The sequence below is a fragment of the Salvelinus alpinus genome, chromosome 5 (genome assembly GCF_045679555.1).
Source record: "Salvelinus alpinus chromosome 5, SLU_Salpinus.1, whole genome shotgun sequence".
NCBI classification, from domain to species: Eukaryota; Metazoa; Chordata; class Actinopteri; order Salmoniformes; family Salmonidae; genus Salvelinus; species Salvelinus alpinus.
Genome location: NC_092090.1, coordinates 42,443,256 through 42,463,737, shown reverse-complemented (window position 1 = coordinate 42,463,737; position 20,482 = coordinate 42,443,256). Strand labels below are relative to the sequence as shown.

Here is a 20,482-nt window from a genome sequence, read left to right as displayed (position 1 = left end):
GCTGGTTTTGCTCTGCAGAGGCGGCAGGTGAGATGTTGGAGGCTCTGAGTGTGTGGCTTTCATTTAAATGGTTAGTGGCCAGCACTTCATCCTCCGAGCTGCATTCACAGTAACATAAACAAACAGGTCTTCTGCTATGTAGAGAATGTGGTGTGTGTGTGTGTGTGTGTGCGCACCCATGCGTGCGCGCATGTTGGTACGTGTGTCCGTGCGTGAGCGACTGTCAAAATCAAATCATATCAAATGGTGTTGGTCACACACATATTTAGCAGATGTTATTGCGGGTGTAGCGAAATGCTTGTATTCATGGTTGTGACATTTGATGTTGTTTCCTGCATATTAAGGCTTCTTTTCAGGGCGCTAGTGGAAGTGGTAGTGACAGCTGCAGTGTGACAGGCCTATATCAGGACATGCTGGGAACAGCCAGTAGCTGCCATCCATGCCCTGCAGTCGCATGGCTCACTAGTGGCACAGTTCAAAGGCACGGACGGAAACAAATGGTGCTCGAAAAGGGAATAAATATAAATATGTCCTAGATGTTTCATGTTTTGAGTTCTGATTGCCTGTGAAAGTCGGTGTTCGACCAGGTTTGCCAAATGCATTATGTCCAAACATGCAGCATGCAGGCTACGTTGAATCTTGCATAGTGACAAAATGGAAGCGCTACAATTTTCATCCACAACGAAACAGTGTCAGACCTTGTCTGACCCACATCAACCTAACAACCACCAGTGAATATGACTTTTGTCATCTCTGTTGTTCTGCAGGGTTGCTCTTGGTCTGTCATCTTTGTGGACCTGGATGCCCACAACAGGAACAGACAGACACTGTCCTCCCTCCTACCCAGAGAATCCAGGTCCCACGTGAGTAAATATAATTAAACCACTCATTACTAAATACCACTCTGTGCCATTATGATGTATTGGCTCAGTGACCAGTCCAATCTCCCAGTTCACCAGTAAAGAGAGGAATAATCATTTTTCTCCGGTAGTAAGAGCAACTAGACAGAAAAGTGCTCCTGTAAATGAATTGGTTTAATTAGGGGAAATGGAAGAAATGCATTGGAGCTACAACATGGGCTAATGGGAGAGAGAGGTGGGGATGGAGTGAGAGAGGGCTGCGGAGGAAGGGGGTGAAGGGAGTACAGTACAAGGCTTATGCAAGTAAAACGTTGAGCATCTTAATTATATATGAGTCTCTGACTAATATGTTATTAAATGTCAGCCTCTTTAATGTTGGAAAGTGGCCATTAGCAGAGAGAGAGAGAGAGTGGGTCCCTTAGTCTCTTAACCCTTTACTAACTACCTGGAGACAACTGGCACATGGGGGTGAAGGGTTTACTTAGGAAATGATCAAAAGCTGGCATCTGTTTTAAATGTTACACATTTGAAACCCCCTTTGAACCCCAATACAGAATACGGACGCCGCCCTCTTGCCCTGCATCAGCTACCCTGCGTTCGCTGTGGATGACGACGCCCTCTACAGTCAGACCCTGGACAAGGTGGTGCGCAAGCTAAAGGGGAAGTATGGCTTCAAGCGCTTCCTGCGTGACGGCTACAGGACCGCCAATGAGGACAAGAACAGGAGACACTACAAACCGGCTGAGATGAAGGTCTGTGGTTTAGTTTAAAAGCCAACCCTACGGACTGATTGTGATGACTAACATGCGCTACAATGACTTGACTTTTTCCATTTCAGCTCTTAAAACCCCTTACACTTGTGGGAATTGGCCTATTATGGATAGGGCTAAATTGAAATGTTTCTTACATAAGAAATATGGAAAGCATATGCATAACAATGACAGCAATTAGAAGGGAACAGTTTGGAAATGATGGGAAAATGATTAGACTAAAGGTGAGGACACAACAGTGTCAACACACAAGTGAATCCAAACATTACACTTTTGATTTTATATTCATTTGATCATTACTGTACTTTCCACTGCATTTGTTCAGAACAAATCTGAAAATACTTTGGATACATTCAGTAACATGAAGATTCTTTAGAAAATTTGACAAGGGTTTGAGTGAGAGGTCTAACTGGTGTTTCCAAGTGGACACACACCTCTCCAAAGTGTACACAGTTCCTAAGTCATTTCAATGCACTTTTATGACTCAAAGGAGAGTCTTCAACTATACGGTGCTATTTTGATCTCTCCTAGCTGTGCCGTTAAGGAGCTAGAACAAGCACACTTGTAGTTGTTTTATTTGGAACACAGCCCTGCATCCCCACCCGCCTTTACACAATTACGATCCATTATACATCGCAAGCTGGGTCAGGTTGGCATAATTTGAAAGCTTGTTCTACTGCCAAAGTAACTAGCTAAATTATAAAATATGATCTTACAGTCTTAGGCATTCACTACAGATACAAATACTAGGCAATTCAGAGAAGCAGATAGTCATTTTGGTGCGCATTGAATGGAGACGCGGGATGCATTCAGATGAGTGGTCCGCGGCAAAGTTTCTTCATTCTGTTCAGAACAACCCAGGATATAACACCACGTCATCTTCTAACTGCACATCAAACATGGTGATTGTAAATGTTGACACTTCATATTACATGAGTTTTATGAGATGGAAATGTGAAGTGGACTCAGAGGTGTTTTGGATTGCCTGTGTATGACATCAAAGCGGTATTTCTTATAATCCTCAACGTCTCATCTGTAAAAATGCATAGAGTCCTCGTAATTTACAGAATTTCCCTCACTCGGACAACACCGTTTGCCAAAATAGCCCAATTTAGCGGGAGCGATGAGGCAACTTCTTGTTGTGTTCGGTGCTCAAGTTCAGAACGGCTGTCAGTCAAAACCCATACTGCGCTGCTCCGACGTAATTTATAGCATGTTACTGTAAGGGAAAGGGGTATACCTAGTCAGTTGTACAACTGAATGCGTTCAACTGAAATGTGTCTTCCGCATTTAACCCAACCCCTCTGAATCGGAGAGGTGCGGGGGGCTGCCATAATCGACATCCACATCTTCGGCGCCCGGGGAACAGTGTTTTTTTTTTATGTCGATATTTTAATTTTATTTAACCAGGTAGGCCAGTTGAGAACAAGTTCTAATTTACAACTGCGACCTGGCCAAGATAAAGCAAAGCAGTGCGACAAAAACAACACCGAGTTACACATAAACAAACGTACCATCAAAGAACTGCCTTGGAACACAGTGGCTGTGGTAGAGCATTGGGTCAGTAACCGAAAGCCTTGCTCGGGGGCAGAACGACAGATTTTTACCTTGTCAGCTCAGGGATTTGATCCAGCAACCTTTCGGTTACTGGCTCGACGCTCTAACCACTAGGCTACAACAGCCACAGCGTTCCAATTTAGGCTCTTATCAGTGCCCAAATCTACCATTATCAACCCATATGCAGGTACGAGTATAAAGGGTTAATCCAGTTTTTTGTTTTCCTACGACAGAGGCCACACAATTGTGTCTGCTCTGCCGTTGATAAATCCCAACTGAAGGCATATTAACTTCAGGATTAGCTGCTGTGCCTGCAGAGTGTGAATTTGGAGCAGGGCAGCTACTTAACACTGAGCAAATCATTGCATTAGCCGCAGCACTGACCTCCCAGAATTAATGAGCTTGGATTCAACAGGGGGAAACACAAAGTGAGGTAATATGGGAATAATCTGAGCCACTAAACTTTAAAGTTTCATTATAGGATTTAGAGTAGGTGCAATCAACAGGTCCCAGTCAACCCATTTCCTAATTGGAAGCTGGATATTACACTATAAAATGCCTCGTGATAAATCATTTTGAAATCTCATCCATTACGGTAAGTAATGCAGTAGGCCATTACATAACATTCTAGGATTGTATGGTTCTCTGCACATGCACAACCTCTTCTTGCTGCCCACTCAAATAGCTAGAAGTCACATGTGAGTGTATTGGATCACAATGGAAGTTGTACATCATATTTTATATCTGCAATATGCTGTTTCAGGTGGGAAGGCATTGATTGCAGGTTTATTCAATTTGAAAACACATATCTTGTTAGATTTTTGAAATCCTGTAATGTTACCTATTACAAGTGAAGGAGTGCATCCTGTCGAACAATATAGAGTTTTACAGTCTGTGGAATAGCTGAGGCAGAAAGCTCCTGGGATAGCTGGTGTTTACTGCCCAAGTAGGCCTCAGTGATTGGTCTCTCGACCCCTGTAGCATTTTATTAAATATCTCCACCATTTTGTACCTTATCTCTACTGGCACAGACGCATGTACACACACACACACACACGCATGTACACACACACACACACACACACACACACACACACACACACACACACACACACACACACACTAGCATAACCCAGCTGTGTCAGCCTAACCCTTGAGCAATGACGAACAACTCACAGTATGGTATGCAACATAGCTTTGGTAAAGCTCATAACAAGATACAAGAATACAGATAGAGAATAGAGATGGTTGGGGGAATCATATGTTAGATTTCTTTTGATTTGATGGACTGATGGCTGAAGCAGTCCCTGTTATCTCTGCTATAACAGCCAAAATACAGGCTGGGAAATGATGTGTGACCGCTCCAATTAACAGCCTTTATTTCATTACGTTGTAGTCTCTCTCTTATCTCCTATTGCCATGGAGATTGTCTGCAGAGATGGGAGACGGCGATAACAAAGTCTTAATTACGTTTCAGGAGGGTTGGGAGATGTTGTGCTCCTCTCTCAGAAGGCAAGGAAGCCAAGCATACCACGAAAGTGAGCTGTTGCTTTGGTCCCAAAAAGATTCCTTAGGTGACTGTCTGAGAGCTAGTCAATTTGAAGAAGGGTTGTTCGGTAATGCAGATATATCCTTTGGTCTGTTTCATTCAGTGTTCTTTTTAGTGTGTCCTCGGGTAATTGATCCACTAAGTTGAAATGATTTATGTTACCTTTGGTTTGTGAATGCTACATGACAACAGAACAGAACCAAGGACACTATCTGACAAATGATTAATACCAACAACAACAAAAGGACTGAAGACTTATTACATCCTCACAGTTACTGTTGAAAATTCTCCATGGAATTATTGAAATTAATCAATTGCTGTTTCGCTTTACAAACATATCTACATTTGGCTAGTTTTTCATTTCAACCCCAGATGATTTATGGGCAGAGGGGTGGGTGGTGAGGGGAGACGTCTGAAGCTATGTGATGTAGTTATTGGTTGGCTGGGACTCCGATAGCATCTCAGAAGTAAGTGTTTTTGCCTCTGTTAAACTGTTAGAATTGGAAAACAAACTCACCAGTCATCACCTGTTAACAGGTGTTTTAAGTGTGTGTTTTGGGACAGGCCATCACTTGCTTTCTTGCTGCATTTATTATAAAAGCTGACGAAAAGGATTGTTGGTGTCTGAGCATTTGTATTGCCACTGACACACAGCAATACATTTAGAGATGAATGCACCATGTGTATTTCTCTTTCAGGTTAGGAAAATAGTGACCTTCTCTGTGTTATGGCTTTTTCATTTTTTCAAAGACGCTTTTATGAAAATCAAATGTTCTCTTCTCTTTCAGCTCTTTGATGGCATTGAATGCGAGTTTCCCATATTTTTCATCTTCATGATGATTGATGGTAAGTCTTACACAGTAAACATCACAATGGTTGTGATGTTAATATAATAACCACGTCATTGTTATTTTTCTATTTTTATAATTTTTTCATTTTCATTTTATTCGTTTTTTTACTTCAGTTTATTTGAATAAATACTTTCTTAGCTGCATTGTTGGTTAAGGGCTTGTAAGTAAGCATTTCACTGTAAGGTCTACACCTGTTGTATTTGGAGCGTGTGACATAACATTTGATTTGATTTGAGTATTGGGTTACATAGAACTTGAATATCTGACACTTTTTTTGCCATTTTATTGTCTGTATTTGATTTCCAGGGGTCTTCAGGGGGAACAACGCCCAAGTCAAAGAATACCAAGACCTGTTAACGCCTATCATTTTTCAATCTTTTGATGGTGAGTTTTCCTCCTCCGTTAGGGATCTGTGTTCTAATGGAACTACTGTACACATACAAACCCATACATTGCCACACACACACACTCAATTACTCTAGCAGTGTTTCCCCTAAAGATTTTTTTCAGCAGTGGTGGTAAGGGTGCCGGGGGTGGGGGTGGTGGACGGGGGGGGTGTATTGCTACTAGCGTTAGCACAGGGATATGCTAGCTGTTCGAGCCAACGACTATCCATTTAAAAGCGTGTCTCGGCAGGAATATTTCTATTGCAAAAAAGTATTTTCTTTTGCGGCGGTGGCAACAATTCAGCAGTGGTGGGCCACCGCTGCTAAATGAATATAGGGGAAACACTTATTAGTCCCTCTCACATACACATTCATGCTGGCATCCGTGGGAGTCTTTGAGAAATGCACATACATTTTGGTTGTGAAGATTACTGTTATTTTCATATTACACGTATTACAATATCCATATTAATCTCCCACATGCTGAGTGCACGAAAGCTGTTCTCATATTTCAAGGAGCTGGTTTTTATATCAGCCTTCACACAAAGCTGTATTTTTCCCCAGTTAAGAAACCACATTAAAAGACAGTCTCAGGATCCAATAGCCTCTGAAGGATGCATGTTGCTTCAGGAATACTTCTCAGTGGTGGCAGACAGAGTTGTCACCTCCTTTGGCTTTGTGGTGTCTTTGCATTTGTTATGCAGAGAAAGTATTGTACTCCCGGTGCGTTCCATCTTGGAAATTTGACATTTCTTCACGTGTGTCTGTTAAGATACCTTTGAATAGATAACTCCCACTCCTTTCTCCTGAGCAGCAGACACATAAACTGCACTCCTTTCAATGTATCAACCTCCTGGAAATTCCATTAGTGCCTTCTATTCGACATGTTTGTAATCACCCAGCACAGTAAAGTGTATCTATTTCCGTCCTGTGTGTCGTGGATCAGGCCATGCTGTCATCCCGAAGTACTACCGCGTACCTGCCGACTTTGTGGTGGCGGAGCAGAAGAAGTACGGGAGCCAGAAGCGTTTCCCTGCCAACACGGGCCAAGATGGCATGCTGTTCCTGTGGGGCCAGGCCCTCTTCAACATCGCCAGGCTGCTGGGTCAGTCTCTCTCTGTCTGTCTTCTCTTCACTGACCTCACCTCACTGTCAAATACCTTCTCTGACCGCTGGCTGGAGAGATATTCTCTATAGAGCATGCTCGCTGGGGTGTTCGCTATACTGTAGTCACGTCAGACTGCAGAGGTCACGGAGTTCAGATATTCGGTTCAACATATGTATTTGCTGTATGTTTGTGAAGTTGCTCACAGGTTAATGGGTTCTCATTACAAAGTAAGGACTTTTTGTAAGGAAAGGTCATTTTATGGGGTGTATGTCCAGTGTATCAGTTGGAACCTTTAGTGTGCTCTCCGTGTGTTCACCCCTCCACTCTGCCATGTCTCTTTTCCAGTGGATGAGCTGATCAGCCCCCAAGACATCGACCCCATCAAACGCTACGTACCTCGACAGGATCAGAGGAACGTCAGCATGAGATACTCCAATCAGGTTAGACTCCCATTCCCATGTGACCATCCTATGATCAGCCGTGTTTGGCCATCACTATAATCAGAGATACTAGATATAATGACAAGATGCTTGTGTCTCCGCCTTAACAATGGGATTCGTTGTCCACAGATCAGAAGGGCAGGCTGTCAAGCTCCCGCCTGTTTCTCACTTTGAATTGGTTGATACATCTGGTTATTTGAATACTTTTTAAAATAATCGATGAGGAGTGTTGACGTCAACCGCTTGTATCCAATGGAGAGTGAGTGCTTAGCCTCATGAATATGCATAGACAGTCTCGAATTTCAACAACTCAAATATAAAGTGCTTTACACGCTCAACAGTTTCCTGTGTATCAAAAATGATCCACCACCCAAAGGACATCCAACCAACTTGACACAACTGTGGGAAGCATTGGAGTTAACATGGGCCAGCATCCCTGTGGAATGATTTCGACGTCTTGTGGAATCCATGCCCTGACGAATTGAGGTTGTTCTGAGAGCAAAAGGGGGAGGGGTGCAACTCAGTATTAGGAAGGTGTTCGTAATGTTTTGTACACTCAGTGTATATCAGTACACTCTTAACATTACAAAACTTCTATTAGATCAAATAAGCGTCACGTATAATTTTTATCTTGACTAGATTATACCCTCTCTCATTGCCCCCCATTCAAAAACTCCTCACTTGCTTAATAACTAATGATCTGCTTAACGTGGACAGAGTTTGCGCGGAGTAAAACCTCTCGCTTCGCCTCTTCCTCTCTGCTATAATTCACTTTAGAAACCGTGTAGTTTGCGTCCTGGATGCTGATTGGCTGAAACAGCATTCCAGCCATGTGTAGACAATATACCAAGGGTATGAATCAAAATAACTTGTTTACTGTTCTAATGATGTTGGCGACCAATTTATAATAGCTATAAGGCACCTCAGGGGTTTGTGGTATACGGCCAATATACCACAGCTAAGGGCTGTATCCAGGCGTTGCGTCGTGGGTAAAAACAGCCCTCAGCCGTGGTATATCGGCCATATACCACACCTCCTCAGACCTTGCTTAAATAATTATCCTGCTATAAGGGAACTACTGCAGACTACTATACCCCCTCTGCGTGTATACATGAGTCTGCATCATTCTATATATCATTGATTCGGATGTCATGTTCTGATTTTCTAGGACAAACTTTGATGTATTATTCCAAACCTGTGTTGAAATGCTCAAGGCTCAAACGAGAGGTAAAAATCAATGGGAGGGAGAGAGATCAGGAGTCTACATAATTTATCTTCAGGGTAGCTTTCCTCCTGCCTGAATCCACAGTCGATCTCACCTCAGTGGGAAAAAAAACAGGTTTGTTGTTTTATTCATGACGCAAATGCTCAGCTAAGCAGCTCACCCTGGAGCAGAGGTTGGAGCGACAGTACCGTCTCAAGCCTTTCCCGGCGGAACGGGGGAGAGAGCACGGTGGGAGGGGATTGCGTAATGTACACAAGCGCGTGGAGCGGCTGTCTCGTTGCCTTTACATCACTAACCCTTTGGTCCGTGGGGCGGTGCCTGCGTGCGTGGGCGCGCCGCGCTTTCACATGGAGTTTATGGTTGATTTGTGTTCCCATTTCTCTGATATACTTTGCATCATCATGTCTGCATTGCACTTAAAGGCACACTCTACATAAGACCATTCCATGATACATTAGACTAGACCTGCTAAACTATTCGCGAATGGAAGAGGGCAGTGCAGCTCGATTCTGCTGTGCTGTGAATAGAATAACACACATTAACACTACATTAGAATGGCGAGTGGAGTTACATTTAGATTTGACTGTTCAGCAAGCTTGATGCTATGCATTAAATGTGTGATGTGGTAACAAATCTAGGCGATGCCCTGAGAACTTCTAGATAATTCACGAGAGGATGCGATTCACATAGTACACGTCTTATTTATGTAATGTTAGTGCTATACATATTACGAAGAATATAGTGCAATTTTGTATGCTCAGCAGCTCTGAATTGAAACGTCATAAAATTCCCAGAGCCTGTATACTTAATGTTAAATTGTTATTAACCAATACAAATAGTACATTATTTTTGGTATTGTATATATTTTATGCACTTCCCAGAATGTCAGGCCCAGTAAGCATTAGACCCAGATCTCTGTGTGTGTGTATCTGGGTAGTTTAGTATTTAAGAAACCATTAAATCAAATCAAAGTTTATTTGTCATGTGCACCGAATACAACAGAAATGCTTACTTACAGGCCCTAACCAATAGTGCATTTTTTAAGTAAAAAATAGGTATTAGGTGAACAATAGATAAGTAAAGAAATAAAAAATATCAGTGAAAAATAACAGTAGCGAGGCTATAACAGTACAGTAGTGAGGCTATAACAGTACAGTAGTGAGGCTATAACAGTACAGCCTGGTTCCTCTCTAGGTTTCTTCCTAGGTTTTGGCCTTTCTAGGGAGTTTTTCCTAGCCACCGTGCTTCTACACCTGCATTGCTTGCTGTTTGGGGTTTTAGGCTGGGTGTCTGTACAGCACTTCGAGATATTAGCTGATGTACGAAGGGCTATATAAAAATAAACTTGATTTGATGAGTACAGTAGCGAGGCTGTATACAGTACAGTAGCGAGGCTATAACAGTACAGTAGCGAGGCTATAACAGTACAGTAGCGAGGCTATAACAGTACAGTAGCGAGGCTGTATACAGTACAGTAGCGAGGCTGTATACAGTACAGTAGCGAGGCTGTATACAGTACAGTAGTGAGGCTATAACAGTACAGTAGCGAGGCTATAACAGTACAGTAGCGAGGCTATAACAGTACAGTAGCGAGGCTATATACAGTACAGTAGCGAGGCTATAACAGTACAGTAGCGAGGCTATAACAGTACAGTAGCGAGGCTATAACAGTACAGTAGCGAGGCTATAACAGTACAGTAGCGAGGCTATAACAGTACAGTAGCGAGGCTATAACAGTACAGTAGCGAGGCTATAACAGTAGCGAGGCTATTTACAGGCACCGGTTAGTCGGGCTAATTGAGATAGTATGTGCATGTAGGTATGGTTAAAGTGACGATGCATATATGATAAACAGAGAGTAGCAGTAGCGTAAAAGAGGAGAATGTGAAGTGAATGCTCCTTGTCTGTGGTTTGTTCCACATGAGAAGCGATGCGTTTGCTCGGCTCAGAGGTTGAGTCAGATCAAAGACACCCCAGGGAGTTTCAGGAAACACTCTCCAAATAAACACAGAACAAAAGCCAGAGAGGAGATATCATTAAGCCATATGCCTTAAAATATACACCCACTCACAAACACATACACCATCAAAGCCCATGCACACGCACAGCAAACACGTAATACACAAGTATACACCAGATTAGCTAATCAGACACACATTTTCACTACCGTAATACTGAGTCAAAGAAGGACACATATTAACACAAATACACGCAAAGACGCATTCAAAAACATAATAATTCATTGGAGTTTTATGTAAACTCAAAGGGCTTTACTTTGTGGGGGAACTCGCCTCATCCACCACCAATGAAATTAGCAAATAAATACAAGTCATTTCTCTTTCTTTCGCTCTCTTTTCTACATGCGTACACACACTCATCACACACACACCTAGTCACAGTATCAGATGCGTGTACTGTACAGTTGCTCTCTGGCAGCCAATTCCTTATAGCTCTAGTCCCCATAACAGAAACCGCTTTCTCTTTAACTGAGTGATTCTGTGAGCCACAGAACAAGGTTAATGGAAAATGTCCAAAGCACAGCGCGTCCCGGGAGCTGTCACTCAGGCCTGCATCTGTGATAAGGTCTGAAGGTGAGAGGGCTTCAATTGGCCATCACGGTATGAGGCACAAAGAAGCCCCTTCAGAGAAAGAAAGGCGCAACATGGTAGGCATTTGAGGTTGTCGATTTTAGTGTCTCTACTAAATGCACAATGATGTTGGGGAATTCATTTTACAGTCCTGACAGTAACCCAGAATGTCTTTTTCCAACTTTCCAAGCTTTTGAAAGTCAAACTCTAAACCCCTTGCTCATACCTTTTCTGCATTCTACAGGTTCCATGTAACAGGTTTGTTTTGTGTCACCATATGAAGGGAAAGGCTTCTCAGATCCATTGTAGAACAAAGGAACATTTATTCAAATCAATCAAATCATTTGTCACATGCGCCGAATACAACAGGTGTAGACCTTACTGTGAAATGCTTACTTATAAGTCGTTAACCAACAATGTTTTTACGCAAATAGTCTGGGTAGCCATTTGATTAGCTGTTCAGGAGTCTTATGGCTTGGGGGTAGAAGCTGTTTAGAAGCCTCTTAGACCTAGACTTGGCGCTCCGGAACCACTTGCCGTGCGGTAGCAGAAGAAACGGTCTATGACTGGGGTGGATGGAGTCTTTGACAATTTTTAGGGTCATCCTCTGACACCGCCTGGTATAGAGGTCCTGGATGGCAGGAAGCTTGGCCCCGTTGATGTACTGGGCCGTACGCACTACCCTCTGTAGTGCCTTGCGGTCGGAGGCGAGGCCGAGCAGTTGCCATACCAGGTAGTGATGCAGCCAGTCAGGATGCTCTTGATGATGCAGCTGTAAAACCTTTTAAGGATCTGAGGACCCATGCCAACTCTTTTCAGTCTCCTGAGGGGGAATAGGTTTTGTCATGCCCTCTTCACGACTGTCTTGGTGTGCTTGAACCATGTTAGTTTGTTGGTGATGTGGACGCCAAGGAACTTGAAGCTCTCAATCTGCTCCACTACATCCCCGTCGATGAGAATGGGGCTGTGCGCGTTCCTCCTTTTCCTGTAGTACACAATCATCTCCTTTGTCTTGGTCACGTTGAAGGAGAGGTTGTTGTCCTGGCACCACATGGCCAGGTCTCTGACCTCCTCTATAGGCTGTCTCGTAGTTGTCGATGATCAGGCCTACCACTTGTGTCATCAGCAAACTTAATGATGGTGTTGGAGTTGTGCCTGGCCGTGCAGTCATGAGCGAACAGGGAGTACAGGAGGGGACAGAGCACGCACCCCTGAGGGGCCCCCGTGTTGAGGATCAGCGTGGCGGATGTGTTGTTACCTACACTAGGGCCCCCAGTGTTGAGCGTAGCAGACATGTTGTTGACTACCCTTACCACCTGGGGGCAGCCCGTCAGGAAGTCCAGGATCCAGATGCAGAGGGAGGTGTTAAGTCCCAGGATCCTTAGCTTAGTGATGAGCTTTGAGGGCACTATGGTGTTGAACGCTGAGCTGTAGTCAATGAATTCATTCTCACATAGGTGTTCCTTTTGTCCAGTTGGGAAAGGGCAGTGTGGAGTACAATAGAGATTGCATCATCTGTGGATATGTTGGAGTGTTTGGGCGGTATGCAAATTGGAGTGGGTCTAGGGTTTCTGGGATAATGGTGTTGATGTGAGCCATGACCAGCCTTTCAAAGCATTTCATGTCTACAGACGTGAGTGCTACTTGTCGGTAGTCATTTAGGCAGGTTACCTTAGTGTTCTTGGGCACAGGGACTATGTAGGTCTGCTTGAAACATGTTGGTATTACAGACTCAGACAGGGAGAGGTTGAACATTTTTGATTGATTATGTAAAAATTAAAAGAATTTGCATGTTTTAAACATAGTAGAACAAACATTAGAGGGATTTCAATGCGCCATAGATTATGCTGTTCTGAGGACACAATTTTATATGCATAATCCAGACAATGTTTCTTCCCTGTTTTGATGTGACACACTGAATGGTTGTGAACAGATGGATGTTCTTTTTTCCCTTGCATCCAAATATAAATAATATTCATTAGCAAGACAGGGCTGCCAAATGGCACATTGACAGTAGAGCAGGGCTGGGCCCCCCTCTGACAGCACAGTAGAGCAGAGCTGGTGCCCCTTCTGACAGCACAGTAGAGCAGGGCTGGGCCCCCCTCTGACAGCACAGTAGAGCAGGGCTGGGCCCCCCTCTGACAGCACAGTAGAGCAGGGCTGGGCCCCCCTCTGACAGCACAGTAGAGCAGGGCTGGGCTCCCCTCTGACAGCACAGTAGAGCAGGGCTGGGCTCCCCTCTGACAGCACAGTAGAGCAGGGCTGGGCTCCCCTCTGACAGCACAGTAGAGCAGGGCTGGGCTCCCCTCTGACAGCACAGTAGAGCAGGGCTGGGCCCCCCTCTGACAGCAAGAGCCCAGGAGAGATTGCCGGTGACCTGAATCTGCAGCGAGTAGGCCATCTCTCACTTAACGTGACAGTAAAAGTTGTTCACAGCGTCTGCTTTAGCAATTTTACAAGGCCCCGGTCCCAAATCAAAGCCGCATTAATGTGTTTTTATACATTTGGCCCAGTGGTTTTTCCCAGCTCCCTTTCTGGTTTATTGGCCATCATTAAAAAAAAAAGTTTAACATTTATTTAACTAGGCAAATCAGTTAAGAATAAATTCTTATTTACAATGACGGCCTACACCGGCCAAACCCAGACGATGCTGGGACAATTGTGCGCCACCCTATGGGCTGGTTGTGATACAGCCTGGATTCGAACCAGGGTGTCTGTAGTGATGCCTCAAGCACTCGGGAGCCCACTAATGGATAGTGAGCAGGATAACTTCCAATTTGGCTTTTATTGTCTTTCCAAAGGCAAGCATCTACAAAGTTGACCACCTCCTCCTTGATCTTTTATCATGCTGCTGAATGTGATTTTATCATGCTGCTGAATGTGATTTTATCATGCTGCTGAATGTGATTTTATCATGCTGCTGAACGTGATTCTCTCTGTGAGTCTCGCTGAATGTGGCCCATCGTGTGCTCTCCCCCTCTCCCAGTGCCCTTTATCAGAAAGGTCTCTATTTGGGTAAAAACAACAGTTGTGTGTCATCATCCCTGTCTGGGCATATCAATTATCTGTCATGGTGAGCACTGTGCTGGGGTTAGAGCCAGGTCAGTCACATGCGCCAGAGCAGAGCCCATTTAGATGGCACTGTCATATGGGTCTCCTAACTCGCTCGTGCTGCTGCAGTTGCCATGCCAATGTTACAGCACACCGGGCTCGGTGCATTAAAAACAAACAAAAAAACGGCCTGTGGGTGGCGAGCTGGAAAAGGGAAAAGGGCTTTGACATTATTATGACAATTACTGCCACGTAGGTGACTTGTCAGTCTCTACACTTACTCTCACTGCCCTCCCATTCCTTCTGGGTGACGCAGTCCCGTTTTCCATCCCCATTTTAATAGGACTTTAATCCATAATGGCAAAACGGTACTTGAATGTGGGCTGACTCTGTCAGCTTAGAGGGCTTTATTGTATTGGGGAGAGACAACGGCATTGACATGGCAAGTGCATGTTCAGGAGTGTCTGGGCTGGTGTGTCCGCTCTCTGGGTGACGCTGCTGCGTCACCCATACTGAACAGTTCATCGTCTTTGGTAATCGGATCTGCCTATCTCTCCCAGTCTCCCCAGCAGAATCTCAATGGGAATTACATCAAATACACTAGGTTTGACAAGCCCAGGCTCAAGGAGGCTTTCATAGGGCTCAGCTTAATATAAATTGATTTTTTTTTTGTCATAAGGATTGCAGACTAAACCTGATATCTGCAGTATGCCCGGAGAGAGAAAGAGAGAGAGGCCGATGCGTATCAAATTCTCAGCAAGGATCCCTCCATAATTACATAGCAAAGAATCCAATCCCCAGTCTTTCAATTTCTGTGAAGTGATTGTGTCTGTACCGCCACTGTTACATTCATATCCCAAACCAAGTTCATTAAGTCAGCCTTTGTCATGCTACCTGGAAATGTAAAATGCAAGGAAATAAAGTGTGCTTTTAAATGCCGACCTAGAGAAAGTACAATCAAAAACGTGGCTCCTGCTTGGCTGTCTGCGCACTTACAATGTGCAGCACGCCACTGCCAATAGCATATGAGATAGCGTTGTCTTAGTGCCTTGTCAAGCTTATTTTAAACAACACACTAGTAACACACATACAGTGATGCAAGTTTAGTATATGTACATTCAGGTCATAACCCCTTTGATCTAAACTTGCACGTAAAGATGCCGAGCAACAACAGAGTGCATTTTATTTGGTGTTTCTCTGTTGTGTGCACACTCATGGGTACGTTCATGTGTATGTATAGGATTGTGTCTATGTATACTGAACAAAAATATTCACACAACATGCAACAATTTCAAAGATTTGACTGAGTTACAGGTCATATAAGGAAATTAGTCAATTGAGAGCAAAATATTAGGAAGGTGTTCCTAATGTTTGGTATGCTCTGTGTGTATGAAAGAGTCTAGAGTGGCGTGTGTGTGTGTGTGTTTATAGCAAGTGTGTGCTGGACTGATGCTGTGAAGGCCAATGGCCAGTCCCTGTCGGGCTGTGCAACCTGGAGCTGGTTAGCTTGGGTCAGTGGACAGAAGGTCTCAGCAGGGTCTAGCACTGAATCACTGAAGACATATTGAGAGGAGGGGGATGGCGCTGGGATAGGAGGGATGGGACTGGGATAGGAGGGATGGGACTGGGATTTGAGGGATGGGACTGGGATAGGAGGGATGGGACTGGGATAAGAGGGATGGGACTGAGATGAGAGGGATGGGACTGAGATGAGAGGGATGGGACTGGGATTTGAGGGATGGGACTGGGATGGGAGGGATGGGACTGGGATGGGAGGGATGGGACTGGGAGAGGAGGGAAGGGACTGGGAGAGGAGGGATGGGACTGGAGGGATTGTTGTCTTCACAAGCTGTGTCAGAAAAGGACAGAAACTGTAATATAATATATGCCATTTAGCAGATGCTTTTATCCAAAGCGACTTAGTCATGCGTGCGTACATTATACGTATGGGAATCAAACACAATACCCTGGTGTTACAAGCACCATGCTCTACCAACTGAGCTACAAAAGATGGAAACACAGGCTACTATATGTAAAAACCAAATGTCCCCCCATCGGGCTCCTGGCGGTTTCCTACCATATACAATATAGATTTGAATGCTATTTCATACTACGGTATTTAAAGAGATTGAACTGGATCTTAAGCACTTAGAAATGTGTAACATATTGTACGAATTGCAGGACTGAACATAAATGGATGGCATTGTACACAATTTATTGCGAAACATTTTCAGGGACCCATTTTGGCTCGTGAGCGCTACTTTCAAATCTACTGGATGGAATTACACAACCAATGTAACGCATCTTTAAGTTCCTGTTTTTGTACATTGGTTTTACATCTAAGATAAGTGAAATCTGCTAACGTTACAATTACTTCATATATTTTTTTAGATTGACACTTTTCCTCTGTGAAATGATTCAGTCATAGTTATAATTTACGTAGTGACTATTCTTTTGAAGTAGTGTTTCTTCAGGCTATTGAACCATGTATTGGAGTACATTCATAGTTCAATTTCTTTGAGGAGATAGGCCTACAGTATGTGTATATTTTAGTTACTAGTTATTTGTGAGCAAAGCAGGATTATGCCTCTGAGAACTAAGGTGCTTTCCAGATGCTTGGAAAGTTGCACTGTGTGAAATGCAATCTGTATGCAGAGGACACGTGTTGGTACCCAGCATGCAGTGTGAGAAGTCTGAAGTGGCCTTCTCTCTCCATCAGCACCACTGTGTCACATTTCAATGCTTTTAATTTGGGAAAATCTCAAATGAAGCAGAGATTAAACTCATTCATATTTGCAGTCTGGAAGTGGCACTCATGAATCAGCTTGTTTTGCAATTGGGCTTCTACTAGTTGAGATGCACATTTCTCATGCTGAGACACAAGCTACTGTTGATGCAAATTGCTTACCTAAGTTGGAGGAGTTTTACTTGCAGGTGTTTTTTTCTTTCTTTTTCTGTTTTTTCCCCAGGAGCAATTTATTGTACTCACTCTTTTCAACAGCCTGATATGTGAGAGGAGTAGCTAGACAAGTTGTAGAAGAGCATTTATTCCAATTAGTGCGGTTTTTCTGACAGATGTTTCTGTTCTCAATGTATTGATGTTATTACTTTAGTAGCAGCATATGGAGAATGTGCCTGAGGAAGTTAATATTTCAGCTCTCCTTCAGACAGAAGAGCCTTGGGTATATACTGCACTATTAAATAAGACCATCATTACTCTAAAAGAAAACAAATACGGAACAAAGAAACTCTCCATCTATCTCTTCCTCTGCAAACAATACACGTCTTCCTCTAAACCCAGTCAAAATGTTAACTATTTTGTTTGTGTTTATACAGTATGTCTGTTCACACATTTACTGAGCATTGAGGTGGCATTATGAGAGACCGCTTGGTCAGTGTTTCCTGGATGTAGTGTCCTCAGTGTGTTGTCCCTCCATCTGCTCTGGCCCCAGTTACCCCAGGAGCTGGGGGGACCCTGGCCCAGGACCTAGGGCCCAGTGCCAGGTGCCAGCAGGCAGGAACATGAGGCGCTAATTGAAGCTTGACCTGTCTTATCCATTTTTTGGGGTTTGTTCCTGAGACATAACGAGATCTCTACAATACCTTTTAAGAAGTTCCAGTACATTCTGCTGTCCTATTGAATGCTGTCCTATTGAAGTGTTGCTTTAAACCTAATTACCTGCCAGTGAAGTATAGTGGTTGGCTGGAGAGAGAAGATATTTCCTGCATTATTTCAAATCAAATCAAAGTTTATTTGTCACGTGCGCCGAATATATAGACCTTACAGTGAAATGCTTATTTACAGGCTCTAACCAATAGTGCGGAAAAAAAAAGGTGTGTTTGTGCGTGCGTGCGTGCGCATGTGCGTGCATGCGCGTGTAGGTAAGTAAAGAAATAAAACAACAGTAAAAAAACATTTGAAAATAACAGTAGCAAGGCTATATACAGACACTGGTTAGTCAGGTTTATTGAGGTAGTATGTACATGTAGGTATGGTTAAAGTGACTATGCATATATGATGAACAGAGAGTAGCAGCAGCGTAAAAGAGGGATTGGGGGGTGGTGGGACACAATGCAGATAGCCCGGTTAGCCAATGTGCGGGAGCACTGGTTGGTCGGGCCAATTGAGGTAGTATGTACATGAATGTATAGTTAAAGTGACTATGCATATATGATAAACAGAGAGTAGCAGCAGCGTAAAAGAGGGGTTGGGGGGGACACACACAATGCAAATAGTCTGGGTAACCATTTGGTTACCTGTTCAGGAGTATAATGGCTTGGGGGTAAAAACTGTTGAGAAGCCTTTTTGTCCTAGACTTGGCACTCCGATTACCGCTTGCCATGCGGTAGTAGAGAGAACAGTCTATGACTGGGGTGGCTGGGGTATTTGACAATTTTTAGGGCCTTCCTCTGACACCGCCTGGTGTAGAGGTCCTGGATGGCAGGCAGCTTTGCCCCAGTGATGTACTGGGCCTTACGCACTCCCCTCTGAAGTGCCTTGCGGTCGGAGGCCGAGCAGTTCCCGTACCAGGCAGTGATGCAACCGGTCAGGATGCTCTCGATGGTGCAGCTGTAGAACCTTTTGAGGATCTCAGGACCCATGCCAAATCTTTTTAGTTTCCTGAGGGGGAATAGGCTTTGTCGTGCCCTCTTCACGACTGTCTTGGTGTGTTTGGACCATTCTAGTTTGTTGTTGATGTGGACACCAAGGAACTTGAAGCTCTCAACCTGCTCCACTACAGCCCCGTCGATGAGAATGGAGGCGTGCTCGGTGCTCCTTTTCCTGTAGTCCACAATCATCTCCTTTGTCTTGGTTATGTTGAGGGATAGGTTGTTATTCTGGCAGCACCCGGCCAGGTCTCTGACCTCCTCCCTATAGGCTGTCTCGTCGTTGTCGGTGATCAGGCCTACCACTATTGTGTCGTCTGCAAACTTAATGATGGTGTTGGAGTCGTGCCTGGCCATGCAGTCGTGGGTGAACAGGGAGTACAGGAGGGGACTGATCACGCACCCCTGGGGAGCTCCAGTGGTGACGATCAGCGTGGCAGATGTGTTGCTACCTACCCTCACCACCTGGGGGCGGCCCGTCAGGAAGTCCAGGATCCAGTTGCAGAGGGAGGTGTTTAGTCCCAGGTTCCTTAACTTAGTGATGAGCTTTGAGGGTACTATGGTGTTGAATGCTGAGCTGTAGTCAATGAATAGCATTCTCACATATGTGTTCCTTTTGTCCAGGTGGGAAAGGGCAGTGTGGAGTGCAATAGAAATTGCATCATCTGTGGATCTGTTTGGGCGGTATGCAAATTGGAGTGGGTCTAGGGTTTCTGGGATAATGGTGTTGATGTGAGCCATTACCAGCCTTTCAAAGCACTTCATGGCTACGGACGTGAGTGCTACGGGTCTGTAGTCATTTAGGCAGGTTGCCTTTGTGTTTTTGGGCACAGGGACTATGGTGGTCTGCTTGAAACATGTTGGTATTACAGACTCAATCAGGGATATGTTGACAATGTCAGTGAAGACACCTGCCAGTTGGTCAGCACATGCCCGGAGCACACGTCCTGGTAATCCGTCTGGCCCCGCAGCCTTGTGTATGTCGACCTGTTTAAAGGTCTTACTCACGTCGGCTACGGAGAGCGTGATCACACAGTCGTCCGGAACAGCTGATGTTCTCATGCATGCCTCTGTGTTGCTTGCCTCGAAGCGAGCATAGAAGTGATTTAGCTTGTTTGGTAGGCTCGTGTCACTGGGCAGCTCACGGCTGTGCTTCCCTTTGTAGTCTGTAATAGTTTGCAAGCCCTGCCACATCCGACGAGCGTCGGAGCCGGTGTAGTATGATTCAATCTTAGCCCTGTATTGACGCTTTGCCTGTTTCATGGTTCGTCGCAGGGCATAGCAGGATTTCTTGTAAGCTTCCGGGTTAGTCCCGCACCTTGAAAGCGGCAGCTCTACCCTTTAGCTCAGTGTGAATGTTGCCTGTAATCCATGGGTTCTGGTTGGGGTATGTACGTACAGTCACTGTGGGGACGACGTCCTCGATGCACTTATTGATAAAGCCAGTGACTGATGTGGTGTATTCCTCAATGTCATTGGAAGAATCCCG

The 20,482-nt window shown here is 44.4% G+C and overlaps 1 protein-coding gene across 3 annotated transcripts in view; it reads left to right on the top strand.

Annotated features, from left to right (window-relative positions):
- Positions 1-20,482, top strand: part of LOC139576210 (phosphorylase b kinase regulatory subunit beta-like) — a 74,889-nt gene that overhangs the window by 29,547 nt on the left and 24,860 nt on the right. For all 3 annotated transcript variants that reach the window (XM_071401990.1, XM_071401989.1, XM_071401992.1), the window contains 6 exons: positions 768-863; positions 1,415-1,612; positions 5,525-5,582; positions 5,894-5,971; positions 6,920-7,078; positions 7,427-7,521. In XM_071401990.1, coding sequence (XP_071258091.1) covers positions 768-863; positions 1,415-1,612; positions 5,525-5,582; positions 5,894-5,971; positions 6,920-7,078; positions 7,427-7,521 — 684 coding nt within the window. The remainder of the gene's footprint in view (positions 1-767; positions 864-1,414; positions 1,613-5,524; positions 5,583-5,893; positions 5,972-6,919; positions 7,079-7,426; positions 7,522-20,482) is intronic.